Below are 25,305 nucleotides of genomic sequence, written 5' to 3' on the forward strand. Positions count from 1 at the left end.
AATATAACAAGTATGTACACCAAATGACATAAGGAAGCCTACAGTAAGAATAATATCTCAAACAAAACTAGAATCAAACACAATAGCACAGTTATCCAGTTAGAGTGTCTCTGGACCATACAATGTATGATTTCCATGAGAAGTAGGACAAGTAGAGAGAAAACTAAGAAACAAGCATTTTGGCACAATTTATACAAAGACTAAGAAAATTAAAGGATGTCAGAGACGATTCGAAAGAAGAGAATTAGGTTTCTTCGGTCACATAATGAGGATGGACAACAGCAGACTTACAAAATTAAATGATTACAACAGCAGGAATGGCAACCAGTGGATTCAAGGAATAAAGAAAACAATGGAAGAAATAGAAAAGAAAGAGAGGAAAATTCAGAATATATAACACAAGACAAACCAATTTTCAGAAGGTCAATACAAAACCAAGTGTTTATAGGAGGAGAAAAGGAAATAACAGCTGGACAAATGAGAGAGAAAAACAGCACAGTGAAAGAAGACGACATATTGGAGACAAGAGAAGCAGCACAAGCTTAAGCCCAAAATAAATAACATTTAAAATTGTGCAAATAAGAAGGGAGAAGAAATTCAGAGGATCTCAGAGAGGTCAATGAAGATGGTACACTGCAATCTGTATGTGTAATGAATAAAAGAAAAACTTCATTCACTACATAAAATAGCATAATTTTCTTCCGGGTATCATGGAGGGGAACACTGTCCGGAGGAGATGAAGAGAATGGCCGAGAAGGAAATACAAAGGCAGATCAAAAACTTCATCATGAAAACACTCCAATTTGATTGTGACTGGCAGTAGTCGAGGAGGCCTTCCATTATAATTGAGACTCCTCAACTCGATAGTGACTAGCAGTAAGCAGTGGAAGGGGGGCTGCCATTATAATGAAAATCCCCAACTCTACTGTCACTGGCATTACAAAGAAAACTCCCCAAGTCGATTACAACTGGCAAGGGGGCCTGCCATTGTAATAAAAAAAACTCTCCAAATCAATTGTGAATTGCAGTGGGCAAGTGGGCCTACCATTACAGTGAGAACTCCTCAATTAGACTGTTACCAACAGCAGGAAAGGGGGCCTGCCATAATGATCAAAACTCCCCAACTCAGACTTTACCTGAGAAATAACAAATGGGGACCACCCCGTTCTGTTTCTTACGTAACGTTCAGATACATGCAGTTTAATAAATTTTAATTATAGCGTGTACAGTAATTTACCTAGAAATCAATATACAATGTAGAATTCCACAGCAAAGCACAGGTAATTTCATAAAAGACATTGTGCATTACTTTTTCAATCCTACCTCATATATGGCAAGATAAAGAATGTGATGGGGTTCAGAAAATAGAGAGTTAAAAAGAGCAGAGGAAAAAAAAAAAAAAAAAGAAAAAAAAAAGAGTGTTGCAATGGTAAGAGAAGCCGTTAGAGCGTAAATAAATAAAATGAAGAAGAAAAAGAATCTGACATTTCCTCTCATCCTTATAGCTTTGAATTATTTAGATAATTAGTCATATTTTTTAGCATTTCATTAAATCAATAAATAAGTATCAAATAATTTCATTTTTTTAATTACTTCAGTTTAAAGCAACCCATAGATATTAGAGTCCTGCACTGACTGGTTTAGGTTCAGTTCGACTTCGACCGGTCAGCAAATATGAGATTGTACTCTGCCAAGCTAACCAGTCTTGCCGCTACAAATACAGTCATTTAACAAACAACACAGAGAAGCGAACCAAATACAGGCGAACTAATATGAACACATACCTACAGAAATTGTGTAGTTTCTCTTACAAACTGAGCTATTTCATTATAAGAGGACTTCTGGACCATTTATATCGTTTAGTTTTTCTTCCTTCTGGTATAAATTTTGCATTTTTCATGAAACTGGTTTTTAAGTGACGATATAGATTGAATCTGATGGGCATTAGCGACTTGGAACCATAACTGTAAGACTGAAGTTTTACATGGAGGGGGAACTATTATTCTTTTTCTAAATGATATGAATAATTTACTTTTTGTGCTCTCACTGGGTTAACAAAAAGAGTTATATAAATTAATGACTAAGGCATAATTAATTGAAACAAAATTACTTTTTCACTTACACTAGCAATTAAGAAACGCAACTTATCGAACAATGTATTTTCTGAGCTTTCTTGAATCTGTCACTTCATTTTCAGTCACGCTTCTGTAATGATTATGGGCAACCGTAAAATCATCTGAAACTGAAAGGACCAAACATAAATGGACTGTCAGACCTTGTAGTATATAATACTGCTTCATAGGAATGGTTCGTGGTCTGCGGACATAGATGGGTGTCAGAATGTTTTCTTTAATCTATGGTCTTCATACTCTGTCATACAGGACTCTAATACACAACACCACATTCATACCATATATGCTGTTGTTCAAGAGGTCTGATCAATTTGTAAGGAAAGTGTCTCACACTTGATAAGAGTTCAAGACAGGATGCCCTTCAAGCCCTGTGATTTTTCAAGTGAAAATTCAAGCTGAAATCAACCAGGATTCGAACATCAGCAGTATATCTGGAAAGCCAGCAGATAGGCACACTACATTAATCACACCCCCCCTACTTTTCACGAGCTTAAATAATTATGCAACTTAGTTTACAATTCCTAGGACATACAGTGCATAGCGCAATGCCTGCAAGGTGTGTATAAGTACAGCATACCACACCTGCCAATGTTTAACTAATACAACACTCTGCGCTGACAGGTTAAAGATCCAAGAGAGTCTAGCAAAGCAGTTAATAATAACGTTTTGTATGAACCTACAAACAATTCATTAGTTGAGGTCACTCTTCATGGCTGGCCTGTGTCTGACATCAGACACACTTCCTATCACAGTAATGTGCACCTCTAAGACTATTTACAAGAATTGTACTAATCTAGTAGAGTATTATATTACATTGATTGGTAGAGTATTATTCACAATATTCACACAACAATATTTATTACTGTACTGGGCTTTCTTAAATTACCAGTTGCGATGGTTAGCCAACAGTTAGCATGAGCAAGATGTCTGCCTCCAGAAAATTCTCTCAAAGGTATACGTTTCATCAATAATAAAGGGACAGGAAAATCCTTGGTCTTTTCAAAGAAAATGGGGGTGGAAGGTTCAGGAGAAGGAAAAAATCAATAATTATACGTGCACGAATCCTAAGACCTTCAAATTTCTAACTTTTACTAGCCCACATGATATAGGGTGGTAGGCTCGTATCTCTCTTTCTCCCCTTCGTCCACTTCATAAGGTTGTTGTTCAGCGGTCTTGAATTTGATAGCCTGATCAAGAAAGAAGCTTTTTTTTTTTTTTGACGAAGTTTAAATACAATCATGTTAATTCTTCTCGTTCCAATATCAGTTGCAAGATGATACACTTCTCTGCACACTCTGTACCCTGTTTCTCCATCAGCCATAGATGACGGTATATTCTGGGACATAAAACTACTCCAACAACATGTATTTTCTGTTTTAATACCAGAAACACATTAGTGCAAGAGATTTTTTTTTTTTTTAAATTAAAAATATGCCATTTCTTTGAAGAAATTTCTGGAGCCAACATCTTACTCGAAGAGCACTACACAGTTAAGAAGAAGTGTTTCTTTTCATCAACTACAACATGTTGGATAGTAGGCTGGATGGTTTTACTAACCCAAGTTCTTATTAATTGACTTATTTTCTTTTGCAACAGGCACCTGGAGAGTGAAGAAATAACAAAGCACTACACATCTGCAGGAACAGTGTTCTTGAATTTACAGATACTACATTAAACAAAAAAAACAAAAAAAAGTAGAATTTAGAGCTTTTGTAAATAAAAGATTTAAGAGTGCGGTATCAACACGAGCACTCGCATACAGAGTATGTGACAGGATAGGAAACAGCTGATAATCAACGAAAGTGCTGCTATGCAAAACTCTGAAGAACTCCAAGAAGTAATATATTAAAACTATGAAGATAAGAATGGTCTAAACTGAATATCTGTCATTAGGCATGAGAAAAAGTCTTGGTTGAGACCACCAAGACTGATGTTACGGGTCAGAAATGGAATGGAATGAATGAATGAATGAATGAATGAATCAATCCCTCACCTAGCGGTGAGGATAGGAACTGTGCCAGCTGCCGAAGCCTGTTGCACTCCTCTGGGCCAATGATTAATAACTGACAGATGAAATGAAATGATATTGGAGAGTATTGCTGGAATGAAATATGACAGGGAAAACTGGAGTACCCGAAGAAAAACCTGTCCCACCTCCGCTTTGTCCAACACAGATCGCACATGGAGTGACCGGGATTTGAACTACGGAAACCAGTGGTGAGAGGCCGGCGTGCTGCTGCCTGAGCACGAAGGTTCTACCCCTACAATCCTTACTGCTTGTAAAATTTCTACAATGTGTGTTCCACTCACAGCATGGACAATAGAGGCAAGATATCCACCCACTATGTCATTGTGCTTGTAAAATTATGGGCATATTTGAATCCCTCCTTTTTTATAGCGTAATACAAGAAAGAAGGGTTAAGTGTGTCACTAAGAATGTGACAAATACATCTTAACCTGTCATGAAAATAGCCTACTCGCTATGTTCATACTGTAAGCCGTAGTAGCACTGTGGAACCGAGGTACCTCATTACCACATCACAGGTACATAACAGGCAAGGGCGGAATTCTCAATACTTTACCCCAGAAATGCCCAAGCACACGCTCTTAGATGACCCTGAGATATTTTGAAGCTACTGGGTATGATTTCCCATCCCTAGCGGTCCTAGTCATATACATAGGATGACGTAGCACCATTAACGGGCAGTATTTTAATTTTTCCAAGAAAAATATTCCTTATATAGAAATAATACCCCTTTATTGAACAGGGCCTTTCCAGTAAATGAAGAACACAAAATGAACTTAGGACTGTAAAACCTGGAAATTGACATCTGTAATGCAAAAAAGTGCTTTTGCTAGGTTTAGTGTTTTCCATGTGTAACAATTTCATATTTTTTAATATATTTTTGTTTATGGACAAAATCTCAATTTTTATTTGTGATAATTTATAAACCTGGAGAAAGAGAAACAGGGTTAGATACCCAGGTATGAAGTAACATCTTACGTTAGGTCATCTGCTAAGTTCTACAGTTCTGTACATAAAGAATAAAGACAGAATAAAACAACATGACAATAGATTTTACATCTGTTGTAGACATGGTTTGTAATATTTACATAGCATTGCCAAATGTTTTGGGCTTCACATGCTTCATTGTTTACCACTTCTTGAAATTTGGCAACACACGTAGGAATTCTTTTAGCAGTTCCAACTTCCAAGACTGAGGCTTGCTTCTTTCAAAATGTTCTTCCACACTATTAAAGTCCAATTACTGCTCTCAAAAGGTAACAACCACCTCTGACGATATGGGGGTTATGTCAATTATAAAGAAATCTGTAATCTAATAAACAAAAACAGTTCTAGGTAATTGAAAACTTGCAGCAATCTATGCTCACTAGGAGGAGCATGTGGCTTCCAGGAAGATGTAATAAAAGGTACTTAGATTCCAGGGAATATCAAGCTATCTCAAATATCAGGATAAATGAAGAGATCTTGCTTTGACCCTGCAGAGTATGAATCAGTACTGTACCACTATTTGCACAACAGCAACTACTTGGAAAAGGGTTGTAAGTTACAGGACAATAATTGCAGAGTGGTGGTGGTGGTGGTGGTGGTGGTTTTAAGGAGTGCTGTTACACATTTATGTGTGCTTATTTACAGTTTTTCATATCAGATGAGATCACAATACATTTTAATATACATATTTCTCTTGCCAAATTAGCTAAATTTAACACCCGATTTTACTATCATTACTACAATTAATACTCAGTAGATGTCTGCACGAGCCGAGATTCTTAAGCCTGGCCCAGCCCCATCTGAACTGAACTCACGCCCAAGCATAGATTACAGTTTGCTACCCAGCCAGCCCGTTTCTCCGAAAGTGCATATGGAATTATAATAGGCCTATGTTTTAAACAAAATTATTTAGCAATTGGAAGTGTTATTATGAATAATTAATTCAAAATACTGTGCAGAAAGCGCAAGATGTGCAACAGAAGTAGGGCAAAACGTGTTTGTGAAGTGTAGGATGTATGAAGGAAGTGCTTTGCTAGAGATTACAGAAAAGAGCAGTCTTTGAGGGAGGCGTGAGAATTAGTCGTTAGGTTTGATGTGTCTACCGAGTGCCATGTGAGGCGTGAGCAGACAGATCGAATCACAGCTGAGCAATACGAGAGGAAGTTTTTAACACCTGTCTTATCACATTAGTTTGAACATTTGAAATAGTTTCATTAAAATCATCATATTATAAATAATGCCAGCACCAAGTAACTACAATAATTCCATCTGGGCATGTGTTTCTGAAATGAATTGTAATTTGTGGATTGAAAATATGCCATAAATTAAAATGTATGGCTTTTTATCAAGCCCAAGCCTGACAAGCATTTGTCAATTTAAGCCCCAACACGTACAGACCTCTACTATTCTGATAAGAGAGTTAAGGATCATAAAGATGATATGCATAGGAAACAAATAAAAAGAGATTTAACAAATTAACATATCGTACTTGTACAGAGCAAATATAAAAGGAAATGTTAAATAAACCTGCAATTTTAGGCTGCAACCTTAATCAATGGAAGTAAGAGAAAGAAATACTGTTACTATTAAGTCACTGAAACATAATATTTTCAATTTGAGCAAGGAGTTTATAATTTCTGCACGACTGCTCATTTTGTAATCTTAGCCGTGGGTCTTCCTGTTTTAAGTGGAATCCTATCACAGGGAAAAACGAAAATGAAATAAACAAAAGAAATATGCTCTAATACAAATGAGAAAGCATGCAATAAATAACGAAAAAGAACAATAAATAAGTACACTAACAATTACAAAAGCCTTTGTTTTGACATTATGAAATTTCATTCTTTGCACTACAATATTCATATAATACATATGTACAAAATCCTCTATGGACAATGGTTACAATTACCTGTAATATCAAGAACACTGGAGATCTATCACTACACTATTCAAACTGATCCAGGATAGGGAACACAACATCGACCAGTTGGCTGCAAAAGGAGAAGAATTCTTCTAAAAACAATTAACAGAATAACAACTCAATGTCCACAAATTTCCGGCCATTTTGTTACGAGCAGAAATATTTAAAAAATATTAACATTCTTAAGATATTTTTTAAAGAATGTTTGCCGAGAGAAACAGAGATTAGTGGGTTAAATTCTTGATAATAAATCACAGGTGAGGTGGCTATTTTTAGGATGAAAAAATAAAAACAAAATATCTTCAGTATGGTAGTAAAACAAAATATGCTAAAAATAATCCTCTTAAAAAATAAAAATTCTGCCTGTCCGTCAAGTTATCAGCCCAGAGGTTGGTTGGACCCTTGAACAGTACTACTGAAGGTTATGTAGTTGAAAGAAAAAACCCTATGACGGTACTATAGTGAGAAGTACTAGGCGAAACAAGAAGCGAGGTAGTTGTCCTTTGCTTTCCTTGCTGAGCCAGGAAATGCTATTGCAGCACAAATGACCTTATGGGTAACATCTTTCATAACATCCAGACGCACTAGTCCATACTCAGCACCACCCATACTTTCACAGCCATACATGAGATTATAATGACGTAATACAGCGATAAGTTTCACAATCTGACAATGTATGACATAACCGTTATAGACTTTGTACTTGGGACAGTACTGAAGGAATATGCACCGAAGAAATATCCATTTTCATGGGGTATCAATGTGTAGGGTCAATAAGACAATACATGAGAAAAACTCAAATGATGGTACCACCCAAGTCACTGGATAGAGCCTAGTTAAAGAGATAATTAAATCTAAAGAAGAAATATCTTGCATGCTAAGGTACTTTAACAGAGATACATGACGATGAGGGGAAGTAAGATGGAATTATGTCCCAAGAGGCAGAAGGCGTCAAAGAGAAGAATCTGGAAATGAATGGAAATATCATCAAAAAGGTAGCCGAAGTTAGGTCTGTCAAACAGGATGGAGAATTTTTTTTTTTTTTTTTTTTTTGCTAGTTGCTTTACGTCGCACCGACACAGATAGGTCTTATGGCGACGATGGGACAGGGAAGGGCTAGGAGTGGGAAGGAAGCGGCCGTGGCCTTAATTAAGGTACAGCCCCAGCATTTGCCTGGTGTGAAAATGGGAAACCACGGAAAACCATTTTCAGGGTTGCCGACAGTGGGGTTCGAACCTACTATCTCCCGAATACTGGATACTGGCCGCATTTAAGCGACTACAGCTATCGAGCTCGGTACGATGGAGAATTTAGAAGGCAGCAAGATACAGGAGATGTGGTGGATTGAAGAACTGCAGGGATGTCAGGGTGTTATTTGGTAAGAAAATTATCCTCACACTAAGATTAAATGTGGATACTTACATGATGTGTGGAGTGACCAGAAATAACAGTCTCCAAAATGCCAGTGTTGATAAGGTTACCAACACTGGAGCTAACTGCAAATCCCAACACCTATTCACCATTCATCATTGAAAAAGGCCGTACAAGGAACGACATTACTAGCATCACTCATACCTCTGTCACCTTCATATTGACAAAGCAAAGATAGGACAGAAACAAAGAAAATAGTCCCAGCACATGCCAGAAGACAGCACTCCATTAACATTTTCATGAAAGGACAAAGGTTACAGATCACACATTGTATGGTTATAAGATTGTAGTAAAGATGTAAAAGAGAGGGCATAATAAATCACTGGTAGGACCCAATTAGAGTACGGTTCCAGTGTACGCAACCAGGATTGCTCGAGTCGAGAACTGGAAAAGATCCAAAGGAGAGCAGCAAGATTTTTGTTCTGGATGATATTCGTCAAATGAGTAGTGTTATGAAAATGTTGCAAACTTAGGACTATGAAGACTTGGGAGCAAGATGATGAACTTCTCAATTAAGCAGTATGTTCCAAGCTGTCAGCAGAGATGGATGGAACAACAGTAGACAAATAAGCTTGAATGGAGTTTTTAAATTAGGAAAAAATTATAGCATGAAAATAAAATTGGGATTTAAGAGGATAAATTGGGGCAAATAAGAGGAAGGATTTACCAAAGGAGATCTTCAATAAATTTCCAACTCCTCTGAAATAACTTAAGTAAACACAACTGAAGGAATCTGACACCTGGGTGGCAGACCTAAATACAGGTCAGTACCGGTTGGTGACATAATATTGATATACTGGATATAACCATAACTGCACTGTTCCCATTACTGTGAAATTTATCTGTTTGCTCCAACAAATTGGCCTACAATTTAGTGAAAACTACACGAGATAAAGTAAACTCGGCAGTAAATTGGACAGGAGAGGGTTGTCGCTTATCTGCAATGAAACACTCTGGTCTAATGGAGACAACAAGGAAGCTTCTTTTGTTTAGACAAAAAATATATAGTATATAGCCAAAATACAGTATCCATTGAACTATTGTCCTAATGTAATTTGGTCAAACTATCTTACAATATATTCCATGGCATGTGGATGCCAAATCTTCCGTTTTAGCAAGTCCAGTTCATATCAAGCGGTTCGTCAGTTTAGTCTGCTCTCTGGGCACTGTGAATGTATTGAATCCTTTCAGCCAATCTGGTAAATAGAACAGTCACAACACCACACGAAAGTCCATTTGTCATCCAATCATCCGTCCATCATGACTGGTACAAAATATAAATATTCACATCTGTATTAATCACTTTTCCTAGGCTGGGTTTCTTCTTTTTAAATGCTACTTTTCAACCATGGTCTTATGATTTATTTTTTTAACTTCTCACTTCTGTAACATACACTTTCAATGTATATTATATTTATAAACTGAGTGGTTATTCCTTTTATACAAGTATAATATATATCTTCAATGATAGTCCTACTACACAACACTGAGACACACAGCAGCACAATTACTATGCTTCAACTAGAAATATGCAAATAAGATAGTTTTCAATACATTTTTATCATCTTCAGCATACAGTTGCACAATTTTTGGTAGTTAGTCTCATGTTATATATAATTTTTATATCATATTCTTTTTTGTGAATAATCATTAGTTTATTTTAATATATTTAGTAACATTCTTAAAATGTTATAATAATGTCTACACCTCTTGTACAAGAATCAGACTACATCTTCAAGAAACAGAACAAACCAGTATTTATCAATTATAACAATGATTTTGTTTTTTGTTATGTAACCACTGGATTGATTTAAATTTCCAACTTCTTCGAAATTATTTAAAGAAAAGACTAGGTAAACAACAGATAGGGAATCTGTCACCTGGGCGACTGTCCTAAATGATACAGATCATTGAGTAAGCAAGTACTTGAAGTATCTGTTATGAGAGCATAGTTTTCTGGCAAGATCACTTTTTTTGTTAGAACATTGTAAGATCCTGTTGTACAAAATTAAGGCCATTGGAGGGTTTACAATAGTAGGCTATACTGCAACAGCAGAAAGAAACTTTTAATATTTGAGTTAAACTTACGAAGGTTGATCAAATATAAACAGGATTTTTGTTCCTGAACATCAACAGGACTGACCCCGCGCTTCTACTATGCTTAGGCAGGTCCGTTAGGAGTGGGGAGAGCACGCTGTTAAGATATTTCCCGCCGTTTCATCAGTAACGCTCACGATGTCGGAGCAACAGGTACATCCCTTCACTGCGCAACGCGTAATTAGAAAATTTCTTGCTCGTGAAGAAGTTACAGCGGCGGAAATTTGCCAGAGATTGACTGCACAGTTCGGTGATCAAACATTCTCAAGAACACGTGTGTTTGCCTGGCATAAAAAGTTCAAGGGAGGATGAGAACGTGTGGAAAATCAGCAACACGATCGCCGTCCTCGGACCAGCATTACAGATGGAAGCATTTTGCGGTTGAAGACATTATTGAGAACGATCGATGGGTGACAGTATTAGAAATTGCAGAACAAGTCAGAATCAGTTATGGGAGCTGTCAAGCAATCATCACGAACGACGTACAGTTCTGTAAAGTGTGTTTCAGATGGGTCCCTCGCCTTTTCTCAGAAAATATGAAGTCAAGACGTTTGGAGCTACAGAAAATGCAGTGGACTACACTTGATCATCCTCCTTACAGCCCAGACTTCTTGCCCTGCGATTTCCATTTGTTCGGACCTCTTAAAAAAGCTCTAGGAGGGAAGATGACGAGAGTTTGGAAGACTGTGCGCAACTGGCTGGTGACACGAACCTGTTCTTGTTACGATAAGGGCATCAAAAACCTGCCCATACGCTGGGACAAATGCATTTCCAAAGCAGAAAACTATGTGGAAAAAGAAATTGTAACTGCCTTGTGTTTTTCAATAAATGAATTTAAATAAAAAATAAAATCCCATTTATATTTCATCCCCCCCTCTTATTTTTTGCATTTCGCTACCTGAAGCACCATGAAGTTCATATGTTTGGCAGAACTTATTTCTGATTATTCCAGAAGATTGATCAAGGAATTCCGTTCTAATAATATGTATTTTTTAATATCTTATTTCAGTATCTTCTGAAAACATTTGCAGGTTGCCAGTACCTAAAACAAAGAGATACTCTGTATTGGTATTTAAACATTTTACTTTGTTAAAATCTGCAAAACTGGGATCGTTAAGAAGGAAGCCACTTTCCAGTGTCAACGTAGTTAAATGTAACTTTAAAATTTTTCAGCCTGTCGATCACACAAGTTTAATATAGATATTACAGTTCAATATAAATGTTACAGTTTACTATTTATACTGAACCTGTGTTTTTGTGAGACTGCAAAGCCTTTCAAATTACATTTAAACTGGGATCATGCACTGGTTGTTTTATCTCTAATCCACTGAGGAAGGTCGACGAGAAAGGTGGAAATGAGTAGCATTCCAATTGATAAGCCCACTGCTATATTGGGACAAAACACTAGTAATTTCACAACTGAAAAAGCTTAAAGACTTAAAAGAGCTTTAATGATTTTAACATTTGCACTCTATGAAATTATGGTTTCCTTCTAGGAACGTTATTTTTTGATATAGGTCAAAGGCAGTCATGGAGGCACATGCTTTCCCTAGTGCATCGTCACTTCATTGTACTTCATAGGAGGTTTGTAGTGGTGTATCAACGGCGCACTAGCACCAGCATCTCAGAAAGGTGTAGGATTCCAACCGATGAGCCCACTGCTACACTAGAGCGAAATGCTGGTAATTTCACAATTGAAAAAGCCTAAAGACTTAAAGAGCTTAAGATAATAAGTAGTTGCTCTATCTGCTGATGATGGGATAATGCTTGTACAATTGCAGCACACATGCCGTCCAGCAGAGGTGAGTGGCAACAGGAGAGACATAGCTCACATCAGTTAACAATAATCACTCCAAATAATGTTATTGTTAATTAGTTCCAGGAACTCACGAGGCTTAGTGGTAGAGTGCCTGACCTGACAATATGTATTTTTTAAACATTTTTTTTTTTTTGTCTGAAATTCTTCTCACAGCATCTGTAGGCTGCCAGTATTGGAAGTCTTACTTAGGTTTCTAAAATCACAGTTCAAAATAGACAGTGGAAAACATTTCCCTGGCATTGCTTCCACTTACTCATGCCAGGCCCTCATGCCCTCTGCCTAGGGAGTCTTATTTTCATCCTCTTTGTGGCCCTTGTCTTTCTTTGGCTGATGATCCCTTCCATTTTTTCCCCTCTGATTAATGTTATATAGAGGATGGTTGCCTAGTTGTTCTTCCTCTTTAAAAAATCAATCACCCCCACCACCACCACCACCACCACTTTACACCTCCCTCCCCTCTTAGACTACCTTTCTATCTTTGAATATCAAAATACCAATTAGCAGAGGAATTAAGTTAAGACAACTGCAAATTATATGTTGAATTTCTTAAAAGTATGTCCTGCCATTTTCACATGATTCTTGAACAAATATACTTGTATACAAACAGAAATTGAACTGTGTGTCTAAGGTCTTTAGAGAGGGTGGGCAAAATAAAACGAGCCCAGGACACATTTATGAGACTGATGCGGAATTGACCCTTGTTAATGAACAGGAGAAATGTCCATCACAGGAAATGCAGGAAACCGTGATTTCGATGCACCAATCGGTAGCCGTTACATGTCCGCACGTGTGCATCTCCCGAGTACGTCGCTGCGTCATTACGTGAGAGTTACTGACAGGAGCAGACTCGTTTTGTGACCAGTTGAATGCAACAGAAAATGGTGCTCACGATAAAACAGCGCGCGTCCATTGTCTAGTGTTATGCGAAGCACAATTCGTGGAAAACCTGTGCGGAACTGTTTGCGCAAAAGTTTAAGACTGAAAGTGCTTTGGCAAAACCTCCAGCAAAATATGCATTGCAAAACACTGATGCAAAATGGCATGAAACAGGCTCTGTATTAAATAAAAACTGTAAGTATCTGAAAAGAATTCCAACACCAGAAAACATTGCTCGAGTGAAGGAAAGCCTGGAATGAAGTCCGACAAAATATCAACACCCTTTATCTGCGCAAGTGGGAATTAAGTGATCGTCATGTTGAAACATTATAAAAAAGGAACTGCATCTGTATCCTTACCAATTTACTGTTGAGCATGCGTTAAAGCGTCCAGGCGAATTTTCACGTATTGAGTTCTGTCGGTGGTTTGAGTGAAGTGGAGCCATGATTTTTGGATTTTCATTTCTTCAGATAAGGCTTTTCCAGCATCATCTGTCAGTCATCAGTCCTGCTGTAAATATTTTCTGGGCCAGTTTCATACAAAATTATAATTTTCACAATGTACAGAGAAAGTGTTCCATAGTGCTGCAAGGATTAGAATATCCAAATCAAGGATTTAAACAATATTTTAATTGTCACCGGACTGTTCAATCTACTTGCATGAAGTTGAACAAGTTGATTTGCTCAAAAATTCCCAGGTAACTGATGTAGGGATATTAAATTCATCACAAAATTTTAAAATATGACACATTTATAATTCACAATTTATACATTCTGGAGTTTAAAAGAAAACAATGCTTTTCAGCAAAATATTTTAAATAAATTAACAGTATTTTTTCTTGCTGTTGTCTTAAGAAAACTCATCAGTTAATAATATATCTACAGAAGAAAACTCAAGAGTAATTTACATCTGGTTTAAAATGCATATTCTTATACTTTTAAGATTCAAAACTTTTCCTCAGTGTTGCCACAGAATAAATGTTTTCCATTTAAAATAAAAATAGTTAAACTCATACTGTAAATTTCATATTTAGCTGAAGAAAATGCTCTAAAATAATTTTCAAAACATTAATGGCTGTTGAGCAAGCTGTAACAACCCCTGAATATTTGGATGCACCAATGCTAGGTTCATCTTAATGCACGTTTTCTTTATTAAATTATATTAGAACTAATTTCCACGTGGATCCTGATTGATCCATGAAATGGCCTTCACCAAATCTTCATTCATTGAATGCAGAGGTAACAAATGGAGCTCAAGAATAAAGGAAAAACATGAATCAAAATTTTTTGGCTGTGGCCTTTGTTCTCTGTAATGAAGTGCCACTCCATTAGAAAAGCAAAATACTCTAAACAATGGTTTGTCCAACCATGCTATATGGTTCTGAGTGTTAGACAACAAAACCGAAGGATAAACAAACTTAAGATTGTTGAAATGAGGATTCTACTATGGGCTTCTGGAATGATCAACTTTTTTTTTTTTTTTTTTTTCTAGTTGCTTTACGTCGCACCGACACAGATAGGTCTTATGGCGACGATGGGACAGGGAAGGGCTAGGAGTAGGAAGGAAGCGGCCATGGCCTTAATTAAGGTACAGCCCCAGCATTTGCCTGGTGTGAAAATGGGAAACCACAGAAAACCATCTTCAGGGCTGCCGACAGTGGGGTTTGAACCTACTATCTCCCGAATACTGGATACTGGCCGCACTTAAACGACTTGAGCTATCGAGCTCGGTGGAGTGATGAACTAGACTGGACAAAATCTGAAATGACATTTCTGCAAGTAATACAGACCTCATAAAAATTTTAAAATAGCATCGACTTAGATAGTGATACTGAAAGAGTAATTGTTGCTGTTAATACATTGTTCAGGTTGCTAAAGACTTTGTAAATTGAATAATAAAGTTTGTGAATTTTTCTACGAACTGCACCTTTTGTAAACTCATCAACTTAAATTTGCATGCAAAGTTCTATTTCCTTTCCCATTGGAGTAGAGAATAGCCTTAGCAAGGAATTGTTCGCCTTCTTGAAGTGTCTTCAGCGTCCATTCCGATACACCTGTTGCTTCAAAGGTAGATCCTACAACATTATACTTGTAATTTACACCATACCTTGTGAGTATTTTACTATGTTCCATCATTATACACTCTCTTAAAAGTCTCGCCTTTCGAAGGCCTACCGTGACAAGACTTTAAATCAACATGCAGATGCCATTATAAAATCAATAATGTAATAAAAACAAGGCATTGTAGAAAAATGAAAGAAAATTGGAGGAATATGTACCTTACCGAGCAGAGAGAATGAACCAGCACTGGGAAAACTTAAAGAACGGAGAGCCAGAATTATGAAGGATTTGGAATATTCTAGTGCCGATTCTTCTACGGTTCAAGACAGGAAGTATTGGAGGAGAGTGACCAGGAAAGGCGTAGAAGGGCTTTTATGTATATTCTACCAATGCACTTACATACACACGTTGCTGCTTTCCGTCTGTTTCCTACACATGCAATAACTTTCTTATGGTACTCCCAGGAGAATAACTACCTGTGCAGAAACCACTGGGTGTTACCCACCACTTCCTACCCTTCACCTAGCTTCTCTCTCGGAACTCATGCCAGCTTGTTGAGCCATCATGTAATTGCACATATCTTTCTACAATACCCTGTTTTCATTTCATTATTGATGTTATAATGGCATCTACATCTTGATTGAATCCTTGTCAGGGTAGGCCTTTACTAGGAGAGACTCATGAAATAGTATATAATGTCACAACATATTAAAATACCCAGAAAGAATGGCATATATTTTAAGTATAATGTTGTAGGATCTACCTGTTAAGCAACAGGTTTATTGTAATGGCTGCTAAAGACAATGCAAGAAGGCAATTTCTTGCTAAGGCCCTGTTATCATTCTCTACTCTAATGGGAAAATACAAAACTTTGCATGCAAATTTAAGTTTATGAGTATACAAGAGGCACAATCCATAGAAAAATTCACAAATTTTAATATTCAATTTACAAAGTCTTTAGCAACCTCAACAATGTATTAACAACAGTAAGTAAACTATCTGTAAAATGTAATATATTGTATTGTAGTGTTTATATTACAGTATATTAGTTAAAGATCCATTTTTAGCATTGGAGCATCTACTGACAGTATTTTTATAGAATCAGTCAATATTGCTAATTTTGAAGTCTTTTCCCAAATTCAAGTTTTTCGGATTATTTACATTTCATATGACTTTCCAAACTTTGAGTTGCAGTTGCATCGTGCACTTTGCTAGGCTGAAGCTCTAGGGGCCTAGGACCTTCGATGTTAAGCCCCTTAAAAAATAACAAGCATCATCATCATCATCATCATCAGGGTGAAGCTCCTCTTACAAATAGTGGGGAGAAGACTGGGCAGCAAGTTTTCTTTCTGGTAGCTTTAAATATGTACATACAGCCATTTAAAAGAAACTGGATTTCAACAACACAGTATCTTACAAAACAAAAAGGGGGGGGGAGGGGCCTCAATTTCTGGCTAGGAACTAAATTCTAAATTGGTTTATCTCCTTTGACTAGCAGATTAAGCTGGAAAACAATTAGGTGGGCAACACTGCTTTTCAGCAATCACTTTGTTACTGAATGTAGCAGCCACATGTTTTTCTTTCCATGCTCTTTCATATCATTTGCAACATTTCCCAATACTATCATGACATACCTGTAATAATGAACCGTGCCTCCAACATTCTTCGTAACACTTGAGCACCAGTTTATTATGTTTACAGTTCACATTTTAAGACTGGCAAACTGAATGCTTCACACATCCTGTACAAATAATTACAATTCTATACACAATACTTTGCTGCCATTTAAGCTATTAAGATCACAAATCAGCCAATCACAAAGTGAAATTACAGTGCTGCACGTACTAGCAGATATAACAATTCTTAAAATTAACAACAACACACTGATCCAAATGGGCAGATCAGAAAACCTGGCATTTTCAATAAGTTAAAAATTTACATCTGAGACAATGCCTTTTTTGGACAATTAAATTTTTCAAGTATTTTACACTTACAAGAATAATACAATAAAAATCTTTATAAATCAATTGTTCCTATAATAAATGTTCTTTAAAGTAGCAGATGAAACTACAACACCAAACCAAAGTAAACATTTAAACTGGTAAAATGCACTTAATCTTGGGAAATAAATGGCCTATTTGTTTCTGAAAGTTTTCACTTCATTGGTGTAATACATATAATTTCGTGTATCATAAATATTGATAATGGAATGAGTTCCGCTAAACTCTTCCATTTAGGATCAAAGTGCAGGTCTTAGTCCTAGTTCGTGCACAGTCCGTACCAATTTAACAACAAATTAAAGGGATTGCAGTTCTTCACATTAATTTCATTTTGAATTCTTCCCACATCAAAGAGAGGCTGCCATGGAGACTGAGGGTATTGTGACAAGGGACGATTTACATTATATTCAGCAGTTGCACGTTAACACTGAAGCTTGGGAAAATGTTCATAATATGGACAGTGAGCGATATTATTATACTGTATAGCACACAGGAGTGGTGCCCCAATATTCCAATAGAGTCTTTCATGGTTTAAAAAAAGTACTGTATATAAGTAGTAAGGGAGAATATATTAATTACTTTATAACACAATATAAATCAATCAATCAATCAAGGAACATGTACTTTCTTTTACTCAAATGACACAGAAATTTCTGTATTCAGTCCAGATGCTCCCAATTTGACATCAAATGATGACAAGAAAGAAGAATTCTACAGCCAACATGATGTGGTGTTTGAGAGGTAGTGTGATTTACAAGATGAATAAAATAGAATTAAAAGCAAACCCAGAATGTAAAATACTTTTTTCACGTAAGCCTACCACAATGTTTAATTTGGAGGCTGCAGTGTGCTTACAAAACTTTGGAGATTAGAGAGTTATGGTCTAAAGGCAAAAACATTCCCCCACCCCCAACCAAAATGACATGCAAGTCTGTTATAATAATGTTATTGGATATATGTTTCGATAAATACTTATGAGGTTTTCGGAGATGCCAATGAGCCTGAACTTTGTTCTTCAGGAGTTTTCATGTGCCGATAAATTTAGAGCCAGAATTTTGTCGCTCTGAATACCATCTGACTTTAGGGATCAAACCTGATAATTTAGGTTCAGAAGGCCAGAGCTCCACCATCTAAGCCACTCTGCCTGATAACTATTATTATTATTATTATTATTATTATTATTATTATTATTATTATTGCCACCACAATTGTAACACGAATTTAATATTCTTCTGAATATGGAATGTCTGAAGAGAGAACACATGGCAGAAAGTTCATCCTGAATGAAGTTCTCTAACATACTAATAAACAATGTACTCACAACACAGATCTTTTGCAGTCAATCACCCACTAAACGCTAAAAGCCAATTCTGAAATGGTCTTTATAAGGACATTTGATAAGCACATGAAATAGCAGAATGGGTAAAAATTTTAAAATGTGGAATTATTCAAATAAAATACATTTTTAAAATTATATCAGGTACCAAAGAAAGAGAAAACAAGATATTTGTAGTCATTCCAACAATATGGAGATACTTTTCAAGCCATATCTGTATTTACCTAGAATTACAAAACTTTGGAAAGTAAATATATGCTACAAAGCAGGTGAACATAGACTAGAACACCAAAAATTCTCCAAACCCTCATTGCTTGGATTAAAATGAATGTGAACAACTGCAGACTCTTACAAATAACATGACATGTAATTGAGATTATGCACTTTATTCACTGATGAAGAACACTTCTTGAACACAAGCACAACACATCTCAGTGCCTCAAGGAAACCTCAATACAGCAATACACTGCACACTTTCCTCATCTCTTGTAAGGAATGTGACTAGGCATGAAGGGACGTGCCATATCTTTCATCAAATAATACTCCTCTTAAATCGAGTTGACGAAGTCGCATCGTTCAACCCTTGGAAGAAGGAAAAAAAAAATGCCTTGAAAGATATGAAATTTGGAATGTATTCTGTGTCCCACAACAACATTCAGCTGCTTTATCTTCCATGGTGCATGCGCTTCCCATATGATCCATCGCACATGGTACAACTCATGGTACAACTTCAGGTGCACCATTTACTCCCAACTCTAGAAGATGTCTGGAATGTGAGTATAGTTACGATCCCAGTAACCACCACTGTACAGCCAGTCCTCTTGCTTCGTGTAGGGGTTGGTTCCTTGAGTAAACCATCTGGAACAAAAAGAGGAATGTAACTGCATGTTACCCAACAAAGAGGAGATGGCAGAAACACAGAATGTTACAAAAATATAGAGGAAAATTTCAGGAATATGTTCCTCATACATAGAGAAGGGAAACAGGTTATATGATAGACATGATATGGGCTTTTGGGCTTAGTTTCTATTTATTTCTTCTCCCACATTCGTCCCTGATTTGTCTTGTCTTGTTACTTCTCACGCGCACACAGTCTGATGCACATCTTATGGTTAGTCCACACCAAAGTTAATACACAATGTTAACGAAACAAAGTTAATAAACAATGTTAACGAAAACATTTCTCAATATGTTAATAAACTTTTGTTAACAAACCTCTTTAACATTGTGTCCACACCAAAATATCTGTTTGTGAGGTTACAATGGATAGGGTCAGGAAGAAGAAAATACAGCTGCAGCTTTCATTATTTTAATGAGTGCAATTAGAGAAAAACGCAGACGCAAAGTGTGGCAAAGAAAAATATTGGAAAAGCGTTTAGAATTAAGTTTGGAGAGGACACTTAGGCCTATGTCAGAACTTTCAATTCATGATGCAGCAGGCTTTCAAAACTTTCTGAGAATGTCCCCACAAGACTTTCAGTTCTTATTGACAGTAGTTGAGTCTGAAATTGCAAGAAATGATACAAATTTATCGGAATGTCACCTGCATTAATGTTAGACTAAGTATAACTTGAAGATTCCTAGCGACTGGTGACTCCTACCAAGGATCATGTAAGAGTGTAAGAGAAATACTCCTACACTTCACTTATGTATTTGTATGGTGTATACGAGTTGCTTGCGATTCGACAGTCGATTTCGAAAAATAAATAAAAGTATTGTATTCCGCGCTACGAATTTGCGTGTTCTAATTGCGTCTTTGCGCATGTGCGAACCGAAATGTTAACGAAAACACAAAATGTTAATGAAAAGTTTCATTCACAAAAGTTAAAGAAATTTTGTTTATCAACACGCTCGAAAAGTTAATGAACACGCTATTTTGTTTATTAACAGACAGAAATGTTCATTAACAATGTTCATTAACAAAGTTAACGAAAACATCTTGGTGTGGACGCACCTTAAATTGGAGCTTAATGTTGTCGTCAGCTCCCGCTTTGAGCGCTGTGCCAGCATACAGTGAGCCACCTGGTGACGAATGAGCGTACCAACAATAATGCATTCTTAAATTCAAATGCTCATTACTGCACTCCAGATTTTCTTCTTAAGACGCTGAGCTAAGTTCTCTGCTAAATGTAAAGAGTTTCACCTGGTTTTCTTGACGCGGCATAAGAGCAAACGCCCATATCATGTCTACAAGTGTGGGCCGTGAAAGCATCAAATGTTAATGGGTCATATGATGATGGATCATAAATGACCCAGATGCAGACGTTGCACGAGATGTGCCAGCAACATCGGATCATTTGCGGGAATTATTTGGTTTCAGCTGGCCAAAAATCCTGAACCATGGAAGAGGTTGGAAGAGGCTTTCATCCAGTAGCAGACTGATAGTGGCTGCTGCTGATTATGACTATGATGACTGACATTTCATTGCATTCTTTCCAACACACAGTTCGTTACCAGTATATGGATGCATTCACGTATCGCTCTATTTATTTATTTATTTATTTATTTATTTATTCATTCACGAAGCACAAGATACAGCTACACTGAGCGAATTTCACTTGCACTGTCAACAGACTATTTAACAAATGTAAACTTTCATAATAAAATATAACAAACATAACAAAATATAACAAGATCAGGTACACAGCCTACAGATAACTGTCCGAATCGAAAACCATGAGAATGTCCATCGTCATAGCCAAGTAGTCGTGGGTCAAGATGGTGGTATAATCCCTTCACATCAACTTATCTTTAAGATACTATTTACACACCTCTCGAATACACTTTTATTTGATGCTATATCAAGCTCTTGTCTCCTATTAATATTGTTAAAGAGTGTTGGGAGGCGGATTAGGAAAGATCGTTGAAGTATTGAGTGCTGAGTGTGGGGAATGTGCAGAAGGTCTTTGGTTCTGGTGGAACGGGAAGGAACACGGAGAGAAAAGAGTGAGACAAGATGTTCCGAGCGGTATTGCCCATTTAAGATCCCATGAAGGAAACTCAGGTCAGCTACCTGTTGCCTGATGTGCAGCAGTGACATATTAATTGCCATTAATACCTGCTGCGTAGACAGATTTCTGAGCTTGGGGTTTCTGTTCCTTACAGAACAGCTGACTTCGTATTGGTTACGGGATTGATACACAGTTAGATTGTGTTGGGATGGATTCTCGTTATGAACTGGCATGGTATTGCGAGGAAGAAAGAAAGAAAGAAAGAAAGAAAGAAAGAAACATACATCAGGAGGCAATGATTGAGCATTTCTGTGCATGTCATAGAAATGTATGGATCAGTACATGCTTTTGACCGTTGACTACTTCCGACCGCTCGGGTTCGATGCAAAGAATTAGTTGGAAAACCTGACTGCAGTAAACGGACGAATACAGGAACACAATTTTGACTGTGTTGGGAAGGATTTTTCGTGTATCCATGAGCAAAGTGGCCATGTACTGGTACAGGGACTGTATTGGAAAGAACCTTAGATATCAATGCTTGCTGGTTTGCAATCACTGTACTCGAAAATCTAAACTGAATAAACAAGTTATTGTATTTACCCAAACATATCAATGGCCTGAAGTTTAAGAAAACCCTGAATTTTTGAAAGGTATTTAAGCCTAACTTAATAATGAATATAATTACGAAATATTCAGGCAAATACTTCCATGGGAAGCAGTAGATAGCGCAGAGAAAGTAACACCTGCACAACCACGTATTTCCTGCAGTAAAGTTGAAGCTAACGTACCGAAAACAAGATGCTTTCTTTTTAAATTTTCAAAATGTAAAAAGTGAAAGTGCAATTCGTCACTGCCCTGATAAATTCTTTCATTTGAAACCTCATTTGTTAAGACTGGTTGGTCGTGAGAGCTGCAAAAGGGATCTATACTGTAGAAATAATATATTATGGTTAGGTTTGTGAAACATCACATTTAGTCTATACTTCTGTATGGTGTTAAGGGATGGATACTAAAAATGGTAGAATGAAGAAGATGAAGTAACGATTTACCAAAAAACCAAACCAAACCCCATGGCACTACAGCCCTTGAAGGGCCTTGGCCTACCAAGCGACTGCTGCTCAGCCCAAAGGCCTGCAGATCACGAGGTGTTCTGTGGTCAGCGCGACTAATCCTCGCGGCTGTCAATTTTTTATTTTATTTTATTTTATTTTTTATTTTTATTTTATTTTTTTGCTATTTGCTTTACGTCGTACCGACACAGATATGTCTTACGGCGACGATGGGATAGGAAAGGCCTAGGAATTGGAAGGAAGCGGCCGTGGCCTTAATTAAGGTACAGCCCCGGCATTTGCCTGGTGTGAAAATGGGAAACCATGGAAAATCATCTTCAGGGCTGCTGACAGTGGGGCTCGAACCCACTATGTCCCGATTACCGGATACTGGCCGCACTTAAGTGACTGCATATTCTTGACTTTCCAGACCGGGGCTGCTATCTCACGGTCAGATAGCTCCTCAATTCTAATCACGTAGGCTGAGTGGACCTCGAACCAGCCCTCAGGTCTATGTAAATATCCCTTACCTGGCCAGGAATTGAACCGGGGGCCTCCGGGTGAGAGGTAGGCACGCCACTCCTACACCACAGGGCCGGCAAGGATTTACCAAAGGACACTTAAAATACTGTGAATAACAACATTAACTAATGAAGAAGTCTAAACAGAGATTGAGAACCCTTACAGTCAAAAGGAGAAAGACTTCATACCTGGGCCATTACTTGCAAAATGCCACAACTTAACCTTGCAATTTGAGCTCAGAAAGCTAGCACTAACGTCTGAGCTACTCTGCCCAGCAATACGGATAAAGCCCAAGGTATTGGAAATTGTCTTACCTTGGAGCCCAGTCCATTCCCTTCTTGCCCTTGCGAGCTTTACGAGCATCACGCTGTTTCTCCTCCAGTCGAGTCTTCTCAGCTGCAGCGCCATCTATGTCCCCTTCTTCCAGCTTGCGGATATCTGGACGCAACCTTCAGGTGGGTGACAGATATAATGCAAAACAAAATCACTAATCCCTTCAAAAAGTACAATACTGGTACATGTTTATTTGAAATTAAATTTGCACCCAGCTCGTGATTTGATTTATCATCAACAGAGTCAATACTTCAATTATTATTATTAATAATAATAATAATAATAATAATAATAATAATAATAATAATAATAATAATAATACGAGGGTCGAGTTGTAAGCCATAGCAACTATTTTTTTTTCCTCGCAAACAGGAGACAACACGGAAAATCTAAGATATGCATGTGGAAATATAGGGCATGTACTTATGCATAGTGCCTGAAGACAAATTCTGACTTCAGGAGATTCTCGTAGGAAAGTGACAGGACACAGGCCATTGATAAACATTGTTTTATTATGTAATAGACAGCAAATATACAAGACTACGTACAAAGGACAGGTCATCACTGGTTACAGACCTTTGAAATAATCACCCAAGGTTTCCACTGTGCATTGCCAGTGGTGGGACAGGCGCTGAATACCATTTGTCGCATGTGTATCGCTAACGTGTGACACCTCTCTCCTAGATGCTGTTATGATGTCCTCTTTGTTAGCAAACCATTGTCCACGTAATGGCTTCTTGACTTTGGGGATTAGATCATAGTCACATGGGCTCAGATCAGGCGAATAAGGCGGGTGTGGAAGAACCTCCCATCCCCACCATTGTAAGCGAGGTTGAACAATGGCTGCTGTGTGAGCTGTCGCGTTATCGTGTAGGATTATGGCGTTGTCCAAAAGATCTGGAAGTTTGGTTCGCAGTGCACGGCGCAATTGGTACAACAAGAAGGAATGGTAATGAACTACATTGACGGTGTGCCCCTCACGCACTGGATGACACACAAGAACACCTTGAACATTGTATGCCAGGATTACCACAACCTTATTGGGCCACTGTTCTACAGGGCATGGCATGCACACCTAATTCTTCCCGCAGCTCTGCATGGCATTGGCGTGCATTTCTCCCATGGAGAACTGCTATTTTAAGATACGAACATTGCTCCTGCTTGTGGACTTCCATTTTGTGACACTCTCGCTCACACAGTGAACTTGGGGGCATGCCTAAACCCACAGTTTTTTTTACATACACCATCTAGTGACATCATACGCAAGTATGTACTGGACGTTTTCAAATGCATATCTTGGATTTTCCATGTTGTCTCCTGTTCGTGAGGAAAAAAAATAGTTGCCATGACTTATGATTCGACCTATGTAATAATAATAATAATAATAATAATAATAATAATAATAATAATAATAATAATAATGCAATATACATATTTACAAAAACATGTGGATGAAGAGAACATGAAGACAAAATTTTACATAAGAAGTGACTGACAGATAAATAAAGCTTCTGGTTGCCAAATATGCAGAACAGGAGACCAGGAACACTTTGTCCACGAGACATCCATAAGATGATGAAGACGACACATACACCCAGCCCCAGTGCCAGTGAAATTAACCAATTATGGTTAAAATTCCCGACCCTGCCGGGAATCGAACCCGGGGCCTCTGTCACCAAAGGCCAGCACGCTAACCATTTAGCCATGGAGACGGACAGAATTTTCGATGAGACAATGGATTTGAAACTCCTGCAATTTCTTTTCA

General features: G+C 37.5%; 1 protein-coding gene across 3 annotated transcripts in view; it reads right to left on the minus strand.

Annotated features, from left to right (window-relative positions):
- Positions 1-19,406: 19,406 nt before the first annotated feature.
- The window catches only part of LOC136882025 (oxysterol-binding protein-related protein 2), a 495,565-nt gene continuing 489,666 nt past the window's right edge, over positions 19,407-25,305 (minus strand). For all 3 annotated transcript variants that reach the window (XM_068229471.1, XM_067154531.2, XM_067154530.2), the window contains 2 exons: positions 23,522-23,656; positions 19,407-19,543 (listed from right to left, as the gene is read on the minus strand). In XM_068229471.1, coding sequence (XP_068085572.1) covers positions 19,441-19,543; positions 23,522-23,656 — 238 coding nt within the window. In that variant the 3' untranslated portion in view covers positions 19,407-19,440. The remainder of the gene's footprint in view (positions 19,544-23,521; positions 23,657-25,305) is intronic.

Source organism: Anabrus simplex, chromosome 10 (genome assembly GCF_040414725.1).
Source record: "Anabrus simplex isolate iqAnaSimp1 chromosome 10, ASM4041472v1, whole genome shotgun sequence".
In the NCBI taxonomy this organism is placed as follows: domain Eukaryota; kingdom Metazoa; phylum Arthropoda; class Insecta; order Orthoptera; family Tettigoniidae; genus Anabrus; species Anabrus simplex.